The sequence below is a fragment of the Xiphophorus hellerii genome, chromosome 12 (assembly GCF_003331165.1).
Source record: "Xiphophorus hellerii strain 12219 chromosome 12, Xiphophorus_hellerii-4.1, whole genome shotgun sequence".
Classification (NCBI taxonomy): Eukaryota; Metazoa; Chordata; class Actinopteri; order Cyprinodontiformes; family Poeciliidae; genus Xiphophorus; species Xiphophorus hellerii.
In genome coordinates, this window is record NC_045683.1 from 8,239,653 (window position 1) to 8,256,426 (window position 16,774).

At 35.9% G+C, this 16,774-nt stretch overlaps 1 protein-coding gene across 21 annotated transcripts in view; it reads right to left on the bottom strand.

Annotated features, from left to right (window-relative positions):
- Nucleotide 1: 1 nt before the first annotated feature.
- kcnt1b (potassium sodium-activated channel subfamily T member 1b) overlaps nt 2-16,774 on the bottom strand; it is a 94,117-nt gene continuing 77,344 nt past the window's right edge. For 10 of the 21 annotated variants that reach the window (XM_032578009.1, XM_032578011.1, XM_032578003.1 and 7 more), the window contains 9 exons: nt 16,541-16,624; nt 16,329-16,457; nt 15,058-15,078; nt 14,629-14,926; nt 11,432-11,494; nt 11,167-11,217; nt 8,431-8,442; nt 6,351-6,435; nt 2-2,881 (listed from right to left, as the gene is read on the bottom strand). In XM_032578009.1, the coding sequence (XP_032433900.1) occupies nt 2,758-2,881; nt 6,351-6,435; nt 8,431-8,442; nt 11,167-11,217; nt 11,432-11,494; nt 14,629-14,926; nt 15,058-15,078; nt 16,329-16,457; nt 16,541-16,624 (867 nt within the window). In that variant the 3' untranslated portion in view covers nt 2-2,757. Of the gene's footprint in view, nt 2,882-6,350; nt 6,436-8,430; nt 8,443-11,166; nt 11,218-11,431; nt 11,495-14,373; nt 14,466-14,628; nt 14,927-15,057; nt 15,079-16,328; nt 16,458-16,540; nt 16,625-16,774 lie in introns of those variants that run through there. The other 11 variants (XM_032578020.1, XM_032578022.1, XM_032578025.1 and 8 more) reach the window with 8 other exon arrangements.

Sequence of the window (16,774 nt, forward strand, 5' to 3'; positions counted from 1 at the left end):
GGATTTGGCTGCATGCAGCATTTATTTGTTCATATCTGTATGTGCACTTCTCATTAGAAATAGTACAAAATGAATCGTCCTCTGTTTGACAATGAATCAAAACCAAAGTGGAGGTAAACATAATACATTTTGATAACATCTAGACAACATGCACGTTCCATTCATATAAATACAGAGTATCAAATAATGGCTCCAACTTGCAAGCAGTTGATTCAGTTATGTTTTTTTTAAATCTAGCGACAGGACGCCACGCTAACTGTCCTGCTAACGGTAGGAAATGTTTCGTTCTTGGCAAGCTTTTTATATCAAAACATGCTTTTAAGAGATAACATGCCCCGTGTGTTAAGTCCGGACATCAGAAGACATCAAGTGAAGTCCTTCAGTGCTATAAGGGTTTGTTGTGAGGATCCTGTAAGGTGTTACGTTAGTGGTTGCATCCTCCATCACAGTCGCTTTGACTGAACTGTTACTTCTGACTCTGTGAAACACGATTTCTGGACCATTAAAAAAACAACAACAAAGCAATCCCTTCTCTATCACTTTAGGATTGCTTGAAATGAGAAATAAGAACAGCATACCTAAAATTAAAATCTGCAAACATCTGAAGTCATGCTAATGAATGCATGATGGGTCTTTGCTTTGCCGGTAAATATCGTCCATGTTCTACAGATTCAAATTAAAGGGTCATGCTGTCACGCTCCGCACGTCGCCACAGAGCTTAGTGCAAAAATAGTTCAAGTCCTTTTTACTTTTCATGGCTACAAAGCCATGTATACAATTCATATTTATAGTGATTAAACCCAAGATACAGATGAAAATTAATGACTCGGGGATAAATACTGAAACTGCGGTGTACACAAATCACAGCACTTAGTTTTCAAAATAAATCTAAAAATGTATGACAGTTAAACACTTGATTATGTTTGTGAATACCTGTGCAAAATATCCTGCTGTGCAGAACTTAAAAGGCCATTTAAAGTGTGCTAGTCGTTTACAATCAAAATGATTTTATAGCGCAGATTTTTTTTGTCAAATCGGGTTTTAAGTTTTCAAAAACAGAAAAAAGACTGTTCCACTAATGATCTATCTGAAACAGTTATAGTTGTAACTTTATATATTTATATGGTTTACAGTGCAGAGAAAAAGTGTTTGCTCTTTTTCAGATGTACAAAAATTACATGTCAACCAGTTCTCTGAAGTTGGCATGTGTAGAGTCTGGCTATTCATGCTCAGTAGCTAAAACTTCACGCTAAACTTAGCTGAGCTAATGGTTTGCTAGTTTAAGAGTCACATGTTGCAACAAAAAAGAAAATTTCTCCCCAAATATTTTAAAAAGTGAGTATTTCAGGGTAGTGTGGAGGAGCAGGAGTAAAGCACAGCTCATGTCTTAGCTGCATGTCTCTCACATCTAACTTTCCTGTCTAAAACTCTCAGACCGATAAAACATTTTTTTTTGTAAAAGTCAGTATTTCTTTCAACTTTAGCCATGATATGGATGGACAAACACAATAAATAATAAAAATAATTAATTCTAATTTAAGTTTTTGAAAAAAATCTATGGAAAAAGATTAGGGCCACTACAAAAAAGTCAAAATTCTGACTTTTTCTTCAAATTCTAGGATTAAGCTCAGAATTCTGAGATTAAAATAAATAAAGTCAGAATTTTGAGATTATTTTTTTCCAGTGGCCATAGTCAACTTCCATTAAATTAAGTTTTTCCTAACAAGTAACTCAAATTTGATTTAAATAGCAAGTACTATGATCAACGGTTGGTTAAATTTGGCACTGACCAGGTATAATTTGATATATTAGCCTCCTTAAAAATATGTATTTCCTTAACTGTTCTTTCTTCTGTACGTTTACTTTTTGCATGGCAGCAGCAGCAGATGTTGCTGTCAGGTTTGAAAATGATACAAAAAACCCACTGGTGTCACAAAAATAAATAGAAAAATGGCACAGTAATAACAGTATTTACAAATAAATAAAACGGCATAATGTGGAGCTGTCATGATTTCTAACAGGGAAATAATTGAACAATGTTCATTTTTCAACAACTGACAAAATTACAGAGAGAAATGCTAACTTGGCTAATAAAGGTGCAACTGGTGTAAGCACATAATAAATTTAAAACAATGTGCCTGTAAAGACAAAAAGTTCACAAGAATAAATGAAAGTGACATAATAAAAGAAGAAAATTGCACATGTACCTTAATTTCCTGATAATACTTGAAAATGTAGAAAACCAATTAAATCATCAGCTCTCTTTAAAAGCAAACTGTGATGTTTAAGTTGTCGGATGTGAATGGTTTTCAGTTAGTTTCTGATTATCAGCAGAAACAGGTGAAGAAATTGGCAAAAAGCTGGTAGTGGCACAAGGGCAGCTTCCCCCCATCTGAGCTAAACATGAAATGAAATTATTTTATCTATCGGCACAGAAACCGGCTTTAACCATCCGATTACGTCCAATAACCCTTCTGATCTCTGCAGTTGGGCTGGATAGAGGAAGCTGCGTTCAGGTTCTCGGTTGCAGGGAGTTTTGTGAGGGGAAGTGATGACTAGGCACTCTTCATGCATCCTCCAATGGCAGCTCTGATGAAAACGGGAATCTCAGGGCCGTCTTTTAGGATGTGGCTAATCTCTGGTCTCAGGCTGAGAGACTTAATGCACATTCACTATGATCACCGCCTCTGTCTGGCCTTCGTTTGTGCGAGGTATATGAGATCTATCGACTCTCATAGAACCAAAGACTCAAAGCTTTTAAAGGTGAGTCTCATTTCTTGACTGTGCGCCAAAGTCCTGTTGGTTCTTGGTGTTTCGGGCCGCCTGTCCCATCTGTGAGTCCTCTGGCATGTGAGCCAGAGGGTCAGAGCGAATAATGTACCTGTAAGGACAAAATCATCCATGTTATTCTTCATCTGTTACTCTAAGACGATTAAAATATTATGCAACCTCCTGCTGCTTAACTTCTGTTTATACCTGCTAACTAACATTCATACAGAAGGTAGAAAAAATCAGCCAGTAACCAGAATCAGTACACTGCAAAAACACAAGTATATTTTTGTGTAGTTTCTAGTGCAAATGTATTAGTATACACAAAATAAAACTCATCTACAAGTAAGATACAGGTCTCTATGATATGTTTTGTATGTTCACTAATGTTGATCTTAATGTTTGCCTCATGTTGAAAACATAAAGATATCTTAATAACCTCGCATTAATCTATGAGGGGCCGTTTAGGACAAAATTTACGTTTTGTCTCTCACACACTACCAAAAACTCTCGCATACTCCAAAAAAGTAGCCACGCACACTCCAAAAAATTACGTTTTGTCTCTCACACACTACCAAAAACTCTCGCATACTCCAAAAAAGTAGCCACGCACACTCCAAAAAATTACGTTTTGTCTCTCACACACTACCAAAAACTCTCGCATACTCCAAAAAAGTAGCCACGCACACTCCAAAAAATTACGTTTTGTCTCTCACACACTACCAAAAACTCTCGCATACTCCAAAAAAGTAGCCACGCACACTCCAAAAAATTACGTTTTGTCCCTCACACACTACCAAAAACTCACGCATACTCAAAAAAATTACATTTTGTCTCTCACACACTACCAAAAACTCACGCATACTCAAAAAAATAGCCACGCACACTCAAAAATTACTCACGCACATTCAAAAAATACTCAAATTGCGTATACACACACTACTAAAATGTCACACACACACACACAAACGTTAACTTTCTCGCTCACATACACTACTATCAGCTCGCTCACATACACACAAACGTTAACTTTCTCGCACACATACACTACTAACAGCTCGCACATTCACAAACGTTAACTTTCTCGCTCACATACACTACTACCAGCTCGCGCACATACACACAAACGTTAACTTTCTCGCACACATACACTACTAACAGCTCGCACATTCACAAACGTTAACTTTCTCGCACACATACACTGCTAACAGCTCGCACACACACAGACGTTTATCTCTCACATACACAAGACTAAAGTTGAACACACACACAGTACTAAGACTCGTTTTATGTATGTGTGAGAGCGAGACTTTTTATGAATGTGTGAGAGCGACACTCTTTATGAATGTGTGAGAGCGAGACTTTTTATGAATGTGTGAGAGCGACACTCTTTATGAATGTGTGAGAGCGAGAATCTTTTTGAATGTGTGAGAGTTGTCACGGAAGAGGCGGGGCATAATTTTTGGATCAAACTGCGCATGCGTAGATCCTAAACTATAAGTTTCGATTGTTGACTCACTGTATGTTCTATTACTTAGTATATTTGTGCTTTTAAATATATATAGAACGTTTAACTTTCTTGTAGATTAAATGTGCTATAGAAATAAATGAATCTGATTGATTGATTAAAAATAGCAAAATTCCCAGTGGACAGATTGTACTACAGCAATTTTGCTATTTTTAATCAATCAATCAGATTCATTTATTTCTATAGCACATTTAATCTACAAGAAAGTTAAACGTTCTATATATATTTAAAAGCACAAATATACTAAGTAATAGAACATACAGTGAGTCAACAATCGAAACTTATAGTTTAGGATCTACGCATGCGCAGTTTGATCCAAAAATTATGCCCCGCCTCTTCCGTGACAACTCTCACACATTCAAAAAGATTCTCGCTCTCACACATTCATAAAGAGTGTCGCTCTCACACATTCATAAAAAGTCTCGCTCTCACACATACATAAAACGAGTCTTAGTACTGTGTGTGTGTTCAACTTTAGTCTTGTGTATGTGAGAGATAAACGTCTGTGTGTGTGCGAGCTGTTAGCAGTGTATGTGTGCGAGAAAGTTAACGTTTGTGTGTATGTGCGCGAGCTGGTAGTAGTGTATGTGAGCGAGAAAGTTAACGTTTGTGAATGTGCGAGCTGTTAGTACAGTGTATGTGAGCGAGCTGATAGTAGTGTATGTGAGCGAGAAAGTTAACGTTTGTGTGTGTGTGTGTGACATTTTAGTAGTGTGTGTATACGCAATTTGAGTATTTTTTGAATGTGCGTGAGTAATTTTTGAGTGTGCGTGGCTATTTTTTTGAGTATGCGTGAGTTTTTGGTAGTGTGTGAGAGACAAAATGTAATTTTTTTGAGTATGCGAGAGTTTTTGGTAGTGTGTGAGAGACAAAACGTAATTTTTTGAGTATGCGAGGCTATTTTTTTGGAGTATGCGTGAGTTTTTGGTAGTGTGTGAGGGACAAAACGTAATTTTTTGGAGTGTGCGAGGCTATTTTTTTGGAGTATGCGAGAGTTTTTGGTAGTGTGTGAGAGACAAAACGTAATTTTTTGGAGTGTGCGTGGCTACTTTTTTGGAGTATGCGAGAGTTTTTGGTAGTGTGTGAGAGACAAAACGTAATTTTTTGGAGTGTGCGTGGCTACTTTTTTGGAGTATGCGAGAGTTTTTGGTAGTGTGTGAGAGACAAAACGTAAATTTTGTCCTAAACGGCCCCTCATATTAATCAATATGTCAGACAGAATCAATAACCTAAACATAATTTCAGATGAGCAAAATGTATCCACTAAACCCCATGAAAAAGTTATGTTTAACTTATGCAAAATGAAAAATTAAAATTTTTGCATTTTCTTTAAGCCAAGTTCAAACTAATTAGATTTTTAAGTTATTTTTTCGGTTTATATCTCAAAGATTACACTGCAAAACCACAAATTCTCCTCTAGTATTTTTGTGTAGTTTCTAGTGAAAATATCTTATTACACTTAAAATAAGATGAAACTAACTTGCAAGTAAATTTTTTAGCAAGAAATAGGAGCTTATTTTAAGTAAGTGATTTCTTAAGTACTAGTTCCATTCGCAGATTATTTCACTTATTACAAGATATTTTTATGCCTTTACAAATGAAGTAATTTACTAATGGAACTGATACATTTTTCATATCAATATTAAGGAAATATTTACTTAAAGTAAGCCTCTATATCTTGCTCAGTTTTGTCTTATTTCAAGATATTTGCTACTAGAAACTAGATCTTGCTTGGCAAGATTTTGTGTTTTTGTAGTGAACAGGTCAAGTAGAAAATATTCTGATGGCTAATAGTTTATTTCTCTGGGCTTCTCTACCTAAAAGAGAAGCACAGAAGTATCTTTTCCACTGTTAGTTTGTTAGTTTTGAGTCAGTAATTTCTTAATATTGATACAAAGTTGTGGTTTCATTGTTTTACTTTTATGATTTTTTATTTCCCTGTGTCCAGCAGAAATCCTGATAATTTTTTGAGATCGATGCTGCAGACGCCTGGATGGGGGTAAAACCAGACGAAATGCAACCAAAGCTGCCTGACAGGAAACGGCGTCCTTACACGATGTCGTTGATCTCCAGCATGGTGTCGGGAGGAGGATTGATGAGAACGTAGGACAGCGTGTTCTGGTGGTCGTTCATCTCGTCTGTAAAAAGAGACAAGAGAGACCATGAGAGCCGCTCTGCAGCCCTCCCTCATCCTCCTCCATTAGACCACAAATCAGCCAAAAAACACGACCTCTAAACTCGGACACTGTAAAAACCTTAGAGTTAAAGTCTGCAAAGTAATTTGAGTTTAACATCTAGAATGCATTTTTTTATTAGTGTTCTTTTATTATTTAGTGTTTAGAAGCAGACGTTAGTCATTATCAGTATTTGAATTTAGAGAATAATGATACTTACATGATATATACATTATGCTTTAGAATAAGTGCTGCAAAGAATAAATGGGAAATCTTACATCTATGAAATGAATGAATAAGAACCATAAGTTTATATGATTATGTAAATCTATAGTCTAATTTGTTTCGTATTATCAGTCTGTTATTTATAGCAGTAATCATGTGGAAAAAATGAGACAATTTGTCACAATTCTGCTTAAACAAGTTCAGTTTAAAATTTCCATTTAAACATTTGAAAGCTTCTGGTGAGGCAACTTTCTTTAAGCTCAATCTGAATATCAAGCTTTTATGCAACCACAAATTTAACCTGAGCAAAAGAGATCAATTATATCTATAAGGAAAAAAAATCACAAATCTGAGAGGCAAAACTATCCTAGATTTCTGAAGTTAGAGATTTTAATCTGAATAATGTGGAGAAGAAGTTTCACACTCATAATGTGTTTTACCAGATTAAATAAGAACCTTTAATAACTCATCAAACCAAACCATGATACTGCCTCCACCATGTTTTACACATAAAATAATGAATGTGTAATAGATTGAAGTTGTTCCAAGCTGCAGGATGGTGGCAGTGTTCATTTTAAATTTCACCCAATCGACTCCAAATTGAAGAGTTAAATCTAAATCAGGGTGAAAAACTCATTTTCATTTTGGACCAGTTGTGGCTGAAAGTATTGATAAAACTACCCATTAACAAATGGTTAAAATATGAATAAATAGCTGTCTTCGTTCGATGAGTACTTCTTAAAGTCATATTGTTGTAATCTGGAAGCACAGATACAAAAAATGCTTTAATTTGATTAATAAAATGAAATTTAAGAACACAACACTTATGTGGCCCTCTCGAGTTTGAAAAATGTAATTTAAATGCAAAAGATAAGTTGTTCTAAAATAATACTAATAAGGTTTTAATAGGGACGAGTTGGGATTTTCTAAAAGTGAACTTGTCAGTAAATATAGAAAACATTCAGCTGCATCTACTGATGACAAGCAGCACCAGAAGAAAGAAGTCAAAGATTTATGTAGGTTTACCTCTGCCTGATAAGAATTTGATTGAATTTGGGATCAGGGCCACTGAAAAAGAAATCTGGCTTTAATATAAGAATTTTGACTTTAATTTCAGATTTTTTAACTTTTTTCTTAAAATCAGAACTTTTTTCCCTCACATTTCTAACTTCAATTTCTGAATTCTGCCGTATATTTTAGAATATTTCATTTCTTCCTCAGAATTCCAATTTTTGCTCAGAGTTCTGATTTTAATTTCAGAATTGGTCCTTTTTTCAGAATTCTAACTTTTTTCTTAGAATTTTGACTTTAATTTGAGAATTTAATTTGTTTCCCATCAGAAATCTCACTCTTTTTCTTCTAATTTTGATATTAATTTCAGAATTCTGACTTTTTCCTCAAAATTTTGACTTTCATTTAAAAATCCTGGGAATTTTTTTCTCAGTGGTCCTAATCCTCTTTTGTACAAATTACTTAAAAGGAACCATGTGACATTTGTAAATCAACTACATCTTTAAGCATTTAATATTCTTGGCGAACTTTAGTTATACATCCAGATTGAGCAAAAATGAACAGGTTTCATTAAATCAGGAATCAGGGATTGAAAGTCTCAGTGTTTCTGTCAGTGTGTTGTGTTTAGGTGTGCTGGTGCTGTGCTCTCTGCCTGTGGTTCCTACTGGACTCTGTGATGGACGGAGGAAGGGAAAGGAGGGCGCGTGTGTCTCCATCACCCACCTGCTTGTGGCCCTTTACAAAGCCAGGCGGGGTGGGAAAGAGAGAAGGGCTAACCGTTACTGACAGGCCACTCTGTCAAACAAGGGGAGGCCCACATGCTGCCCGCTGAACCGAACAGAACCACCATGCGCAGCGTCAGAACGGTGCCAACATGCAGACAGAGTCCGCCACAGATATAATCCCCACCCCTCCATTGCATTCGCTGCACGTCCTGCGCATTCCACACGGGCGCAGCAGGCTGGTGGGGCCATGCCACAGGACAGCACACTCAGCTTCCCCCGCTGAAGCCCCGGAGGTGACAGGTGACAAGCCCACAGACACAGAGGACATGCTCCAGCATCCGTCAGACCGGACCAAACGCAGAACGACTCAAACCAGACTGAGAGTGAAGCAGAACACATCGGGAGTGTGAGAGTGGAAGAGGTCAGGTTTGATCCACCCACTGACCGTAACGTTTGTTCACGCTGCAAAAAAAACCTAAATCTTACCAAGAATTTTGGGTTGAGTTTCTTATGCAAATATCTCAGAAGACTTGAAATGAGATTAAAAAAAAACGTACAAGTAACTTTTCCGAAAGATATAAGAGCTTGCTGTCAATCGATTAAAAAATATAATCAGATTAATCACATTCTACGATTAATCACTGTGCTCAACTTGAATGTGAAGATGAAAATTAAAAAGAAAATGTTTAAGAAAATGTTTTATTGTCTCAGTTTTCACATCGCCACTTTCCTAAAATAGTCCCCAAGTAATTTTTCGCCAAAAGGAATTTCTTTTTTTATTTTTTGACAAAATAACTTAAGCCATTATTTTAGGAAAGTGACGATATTCAGAAAGGCTTGAGTATTATGAAAGAAGTCATTTGGTTAAAATGTAATTTAGAAATGTTAACTATAAACTGGCTGTGCTTCAGTGGAAGGATAATTTACTGTTGCAAAAAGTACACAGCACTTTAATTTTATTCAAATGCTGTATTTTTAAAATATTTTTTAAAATAGTGGCCTTTATTTGACAGTAATCGGACAGGAAGAGGTGGAGGGAAAGGAGGAAAGGAACCGAGGACGGGAGTCGAACTCAGGACTGTTTTATCCACAGTATAGTTTGTTAATAGTGATGAAAAGTCATTGTTCCTCTAGCAGATTATTTCATTTACAAGATATTTTTCCTCATATTTTAAGTGAAATTATCTGCCAGTTGAGCTAGTAATTTTTCATAAATATTAAGAAATTACTAATGTAAAACAAGCTCATATTTCTTGCTGAAAAGTTAGTTTTGTCTTATTCCATGTGTCAAACATTTCCTCTAGAAACTAAAACAAAAATATTTGGAAAGATTTTGTGTTTTTGTTAGTTTCTCTTCTATTCCACACCTAACAACACAATCCTCAGAGGATTAGATAAGGGTTATATACCATGGCCAGCGGCTTTTTACTGACAGTTTGCCAATATTTATTGATCCAACAATGATGAATACTACACTGTAAAACATTTGAGACACATTCAGTTGTGTCTACTAACTTCTACTCTTTAAATCAAAGAACGTTTTAGACTTAAATGTGTGGGTTTGTGAAAGATAAACATCCAATAGTAAGTTGTGTTAACTTTTTGTTAATAGCATGTTTTCTATCATGTGTGAGTTAGTTACTTTATCTAACTTAAACTAAGTAGTTATTCTAACTTGACAACGTGAGTGAAAATACAGAAATGTGTACCTCAGAGCAATTATCTCACCTAATGTGAAAAAATTGTTTAAATTACAGTTTGAAGTTATAATACTTCACTATTAAAGATTAATGAGCTACCAGAACTTAAAAACTTGTCTCTTGCTAAATCAATTTGATGAATTTCAAATACGAGTAAAAACAAATACCAAGTAATTTTGGTTTAGTATCTTAGTGGACTTTAAATCAAACAAAACTAACAAGTAACTTTTCAGTAAAAAATAAGAGCTTGTTTTAAATCAATATTTCCCGAATATTGATAAAAAGTTGTAGTTCCACTGGCAGATTATCACTTATAATCATGTCAATAATCCTTCAGATGTTAAAAGTGAAATAATCAGCCAGTGAAACTAGTTTTTTTTCATCAATATTGAGGAATTATTTATTTAAAACAATCTCCTATATCTTGCTGAAAAGTTACGCGTAAGTTAGTTTTGTCTGATTTCAAGTGCAATAAGATATTTGCACTAGAAACTAAACCGTAATAAGATTTTGTGTTCATGAAGTGTTTTCAGTTATGTTCTGTGATTTTCCTACAGCAGATTTAACATTTCAGTGAAATGCTCTGCAGCACCAGCTTACAGAACTGATTTAATGAGCATGGTATAGATAGAGCTATAATTCACTCTGAGATTCACTGATGTTCAGAAAGAAACAGGCTAGAGATAACAGGACGCTACGGAGCAGAGCAGGACGTCGTTTCCTCCTCTAAGTTTAGAAGAAATTTGGTTTCTGAGTCTAACCTTCCATCCACAGACATAATGCACTCCACTCCACTCTTTAAGCCAAACTCTGATGCCCTGCAGGACTCTAGCCATTTGGGACGTCACCTCACAGGAACACAATGCAGCAAAGACCAGATAGACAGAGAGAGAGAGAGAGACAGGAGAGTGAGAGGTTGGCTGCTGATCTAACACTCATTCTGGCAGGAAACACACACACACAGAGAAACACCCCCACCCCCACGCACACACACTCATGCAGTGAAGTTGCAGTATTGTGATCAACCAGCTAACCTGACGGCCTTGTCCCCTCTGTATACGGCTGCTCTGAGATATCCTGCAACTCTAAGCAACGGTATTCACTGTTAACGTCAACGTCCTCATTTCTTTTTGTCATTAACGTAATTAGATATGTAATAATACAAAACTATTTGATAATCTCTTTAATAATTCAAAGCACTGGCTTTTACCGGATGCTGGCGAAAGGACAAATTCCTTTCTCCACCTTGGACATAAGCACTCACTTTGTAAAAAATGGGTAATGAATGACATAAATTACCTTGCAAATATCCTAGATTTACTCGATTCATGACATCACTCGCAGTGAGATTAGAAACATCCTCTACAAGCCAAGAGAGGGGAGACAGAGGAGTCAGAGAAAGAAGGGGAAAAAACAAAAAAAGAAGAAGAAATAAAAAAAAGATCAGGCAGGCAGTGAAAGCTTTTGAAACTTTTTTTTTTTGGTGACACGTGAGAGCAAAGCAAAGAGCTCATGCATTGCTGTGTGTATGGAAACACCTCCAGATGATTTACTTTTTAAATATCCTGCGGCAAAGGCTTAAACATCCCTGGTACAATGCCCAGTTTTTGTGATTTTAGCAGCCAAGGTAAATAATTTAGGATGTTTTCCAACTCTATTGTGACAGAAAAACTGAAAAACAAACAAAACGTTTAGAGGAGAGAAATAGAAAAGCTGGAATAAACTCAGATTACTTATTTGGTGAAACAACTGTCAGTCTGCAATAAAGAAGTTGAGCTTTTATAGTGAGATTTGAATTATTTAGCTGAAGCTACAGTTTATCAACAATAATCTTACTAAAACTGGATTATTCACGATAAGTGGTAAAAAAGACCAGATGAAAACTGATCAAATATGTATCAGTATTCCCCACATATATGTTTCCCCCAAACAAATCATTAAGAGTTGTCTGAAATCTCCAAAAAACATTAGAAATGATGTGCTATGATGGTGAAATTTGGTTCAAAATGAAATAAGCACCAAACCCACAGTTAAATATGGGGGTGGCAGCAGCATTATGATATGGGGTTACTTTTCTTCAACTGTCTTCAGGTAAAAACTGAAGATGGAGACATTATGTGTACATCCATATTAAACATCCAATAGCTTCACAAAAAGGAACTTGACTTTTGAAATGAAATCCAACATAAAATCTGTGGAGCACCACAGGGGACTGTACTCTCTCCATTTTCTTTTAGACTTCTAGCACAGTGTAAAAGACTCCTGTCTGGGCCTGTCACAATAATCAATAAATCAGATAATTGCATGATAAATTAAAACAAACTCAATTATTTCCATTTGCATGACTTATCGTTTTTCTCTTTTCTCTTCAGGAAACTGATAAAAGTCTTCAGTCTGGTGCTTTGGTCTCAACCAGCTCTTTATTTGAAGAACAATTTTGTTTACAGAAACGCTGTAATTTATTTTATTTGTTGTTTATTTATTTTGGATATTTAAGTTATCTTCCAGTTCCAGTGTTAAATGATTATTAGAATTTAAAGTCAATGCTCTTTGAGAATGTGTTCTTACATTATTATGCCATCAACATTATGTTAGTTGAAAATGGTCTCAAAAAACAATGTCATTGTTTTTTTAAACGACTTCTGGGACAATTTTGAAAGTAAACTAAACAAAAGAGTTGATTGTAGAAAATAAACCCATATTTAGTGGAAGATAATGGACAAAATCATTGCATTGAAAATTTCTGAAATGATTTATCAGGGTTTAAGTTTTTTAAAATCACAAAAACGTTGCATTTTACAAAGGTGTGTATGCTTCTTATATCCACATTAAATACGAAGGCTTACAGCTGCAACACATCTGGAAAGTGGTTCTGATTTTAAGCATGAAGCAGGAAGTAGAAAATGCATGAAACTGAAGGAGGATGCAGGCAAAATGCAACTCATTCAAAGTTTAATGCTCCTGAATCATCATGCAGTATCTGCTCATGTTCACTTGTTTGTGTGATCGCATGTGTGTGAATTATGGCTGCATGGATGTTAATGAGGGTTACCAGGGAGATGGGATTTTCTGAAGGATCATGGTACTGAGTGAAATTAATGAAATCCACCATGGAGAGAAATGGGATGAGGTAAAATAGCTGTAGCACAGATTGGAGTTTTAAACACAGCTGATCCCACAACAGAATAATTTAACTGGTTGAGTTGAGCCTCAGTGGGCAAAGCATTCATTGAGACCTTGTAGACTCTTCTAACTTTTATAAGTTTAAGTAATACTATTACCGTATAATAGGTGTTTTGATGGAAGTAAACAATACTTTTTTATTCAAACAATACTGATACCTGGTTTCAGACGGATCCTCTCAAGGCTTTTTGTCACATTTTTCATCAAAAAAGAAAATTTACAAACCATATGAGCCAAAAAAGTGAGAGACTAACACTATTCCTCTATAAATTAAGTGAAATCACTTAAAGTGAGTTAATTTTGCAGAGAACAGGTCTCTGTCAACATCAAGTCTTGTAAAAACCCTCTTTATAGTTCTTCCACCAAAACAAATCCAGTGCCAAACAAGAATGGTGCTTGAATGTGATCTTATCTGGTTTTACCACCTTTCATCACAGCAGACATCTCTTCCAGTTCAAGTTCTGAATTTTTATGGATGATTGTAATGCAGGAAGACAGTTTAGCAATCTATTTATATGTCATATTTTAAAATTATTTATAATTTTATTGTTGTTTTCACCAACAAGTGGTCCAATGACTAATAGAAAGTGTGTTTTACTGTTAGTTTCAAGCATCCGACATGCTGATGTGAGTGAATCTATATCAATTGAGACAGCACAGCGTAGTGTGAGACTAAGTAATGCTGCTGGGTCATTGGTGCAACATTAGTGTTGGAGCATTTGTTTACTATGGAGTTGTGTCTTCCTAGGCCACAGAATCTGATAGTCCATAGTGTGAGAGCGGTAAAAGTGTTTTAGCCTCATGTTAGCACTGGAATCAGTTTGGTGGGAACAAACCACACTGTGGCGTTCGACGAAAGATAAGGTAAAAGTTGAGATTGTGGACTAGTCAAGTTAATCATGTATAGAAAAGTGGGCTGGACGATTAAAAAATGCAAAACGCAAATCTGATGTTTAGCTTTCTCTGGAATGACCTTTAAAGTCGATTCTGCATTTTAAATAGTGTCTCAGTTGTGCATCAGTAGATGCACAACTGAGACACTAAATGTGTCACTCAATCTGTGTAAAGTTTGCTCACTGAGTATAAATTCAACCAACTACATTACATCTGCCTCCAAAATTCAAATCATTTATTGAACTACCCCTCCAATCTGCAGCAAACATTCGCAGTTGCATTAATAATTTTTGAGAGGAAATGATCATCGCAATTGGATGGAAGAAAGATAAACACAAATAATTGTCAACAACTGTATTCAAGTATTTCACACAATAAATATTGTTGGAAGTTTGCATTCCTTAAACAGTCGCGCTCACCGTATCCCACAGTCGGGAGGCCCAGATGCTTCATCCGGTTCTTGACCAGCTCTGACAGCTCCTGCCTCTCAGAGCGCCGGTACAGGTTGAGTCTCTGCTGCGAAATGCGCTCCGCTCTGCTCGCTGGTTTGGCGTTCTTCCTGCTCAGCCGCCGAGCCCACTGCATGCTCTTCTTCCTCAGCAGCGGATGCTCTGATTGGTCACTCGTGGTGGAGTTTCTGTGGGCTGTCTTCTCTTTCCAGGACCCTGCGCGGCCCTGATGCTCCTCCCCATGTCCGGCGTTGATGGACACTTGAGACTACAGCAGCAGGGTGAAGAGGAAACACCTTTCTATGAAACTTTGAAAGCAACAAACATTTGCCTCTGATACACATCTTTCTCTCTGTCTTACTTCTGCTAACCCGGTAGATTATCAAAACAGAGACTTACCTGCGCATTACTGTCCTTCCTCTGAAAAAGAAGGCCAAGGAGACATCCAAACAAAGAAAGATGCAATGAAAGATGAAGCATTCAAAGCAAAGGAAATCAGTGAAGCTTAAAAATTGGCTTGTTAAATAGTAAATATTGTATATTTACCATTTCAAAATTCACTTACACAGTAAGAAATTAACAATAGAAATGTTAATATTTATTTAATTCAAATTCAAGTTAGCAATTATATTGGCTGCTGGTCTTTTCACCCCTTCACTCATTTATATTTAAATTGTTTTGGTCATTTTGTACCCAAATTTTTCAGGGAACCGTAACCCACTAGGGGGTGAATTCATACACACTTTGGCAACAAAAATGATTTAAAGTAATTTTCTAAATTGTATACATAGGCTAATGTAAAGAGATATGACTTATGACTTTGAGAAAAAAGAAAAAAACTCCACTTATAGTTAATTTGGTTTGATTGGAGGTCATAACCTGTCATACTTTATAATAGGCTATAAAGTTTATATGAAATGTTACACAATCAAATTAAATTACACCATTCATTTCAACAATGTTTTTAAATATTTAAGTATGAAAAGAAATGAACTTATTTGCAATTATTTACTTATGGGAACAAAATAGAAGCAGGAATAGACAATATGTGAAATTGTAGGTACCAAATGAAAACTATTTTACATTCTCAATATGATATATAATTGAAAAACAAATTTATAGAGGAAAATTTTTAAAGATATACAGGATGTGTAAAACTAAAGGTGGAAAAATACTGAAATTAAATCTGTCCATTACTATTATGTCTTGCGGCATTGCAGGAGGGGTGTACAAACTTTCAACATCTGAATTAGTAAAAGGGTAAAATGACCTGAAACCAATTTATTAGTTTGAAATTAAATGAAATAATTAATCACCATCAAATAAAGACAAAATAAACAAAATAAATAGAGTTAACCAGGCAAAAAGTTAATTTTCTTCTTCTGTTTTGTATTAGTTGCTGCCAGCTTGCAACATTCGTCTAATACAACAACTAATGAAGCAAACAAGGTAAGAAAATCCATTTAAAGTGGAGCAAAGTAAAAGTAACAGGAAACATAATGCAAATAGAAAGAATCAGTGAGAAAGAATAAAGATATCCCAAAGTTAAGACTCCTTCTGGGGAGCTATTTAAATAAAACTCTCTGATTTAAAAATAAGATGGAAAATAAAGCCAGATTTGATGGTTTGGTCCGGTTCTGAAATGAGGCGATTTATTAAACTTTGCTTGCCTCTGATGTAGAGAACATGTGCGACTCAGTGCGGTAGATCCCAATGGGAATTTCAGCACTGGAAGAACAAAATTTCTGGAAGAGTCGGCCGTAAGTCCTGATCCACAAATCTTCCTCCGTGATTTTCATCTGAGGACGGAGAAAAAAAGCGATCGAGTTGATTCATTTCACACAAGTTTTATCTACTGAAACTCTCAGGTTTTGTTACGTACAACACACAGGTAGCCCGATCCGGGCGTGGTGTCCAGTCCGAGCAGAAGCCGCGTGATAGCAATCATGTAATCCTTAACAAAAGACTGTCAAAAGAGAAGAAAAACCCCCCCCATGTGATAATTTACCAGCGGCGGTACAGCAAGAGAAATTAGGCTCTGCAACAGATCTGTATATGCCTCAGGTCTATTATCATTTTAATCTTTTCTATAAAGGTCAACTCTGCAGGTCTGCTT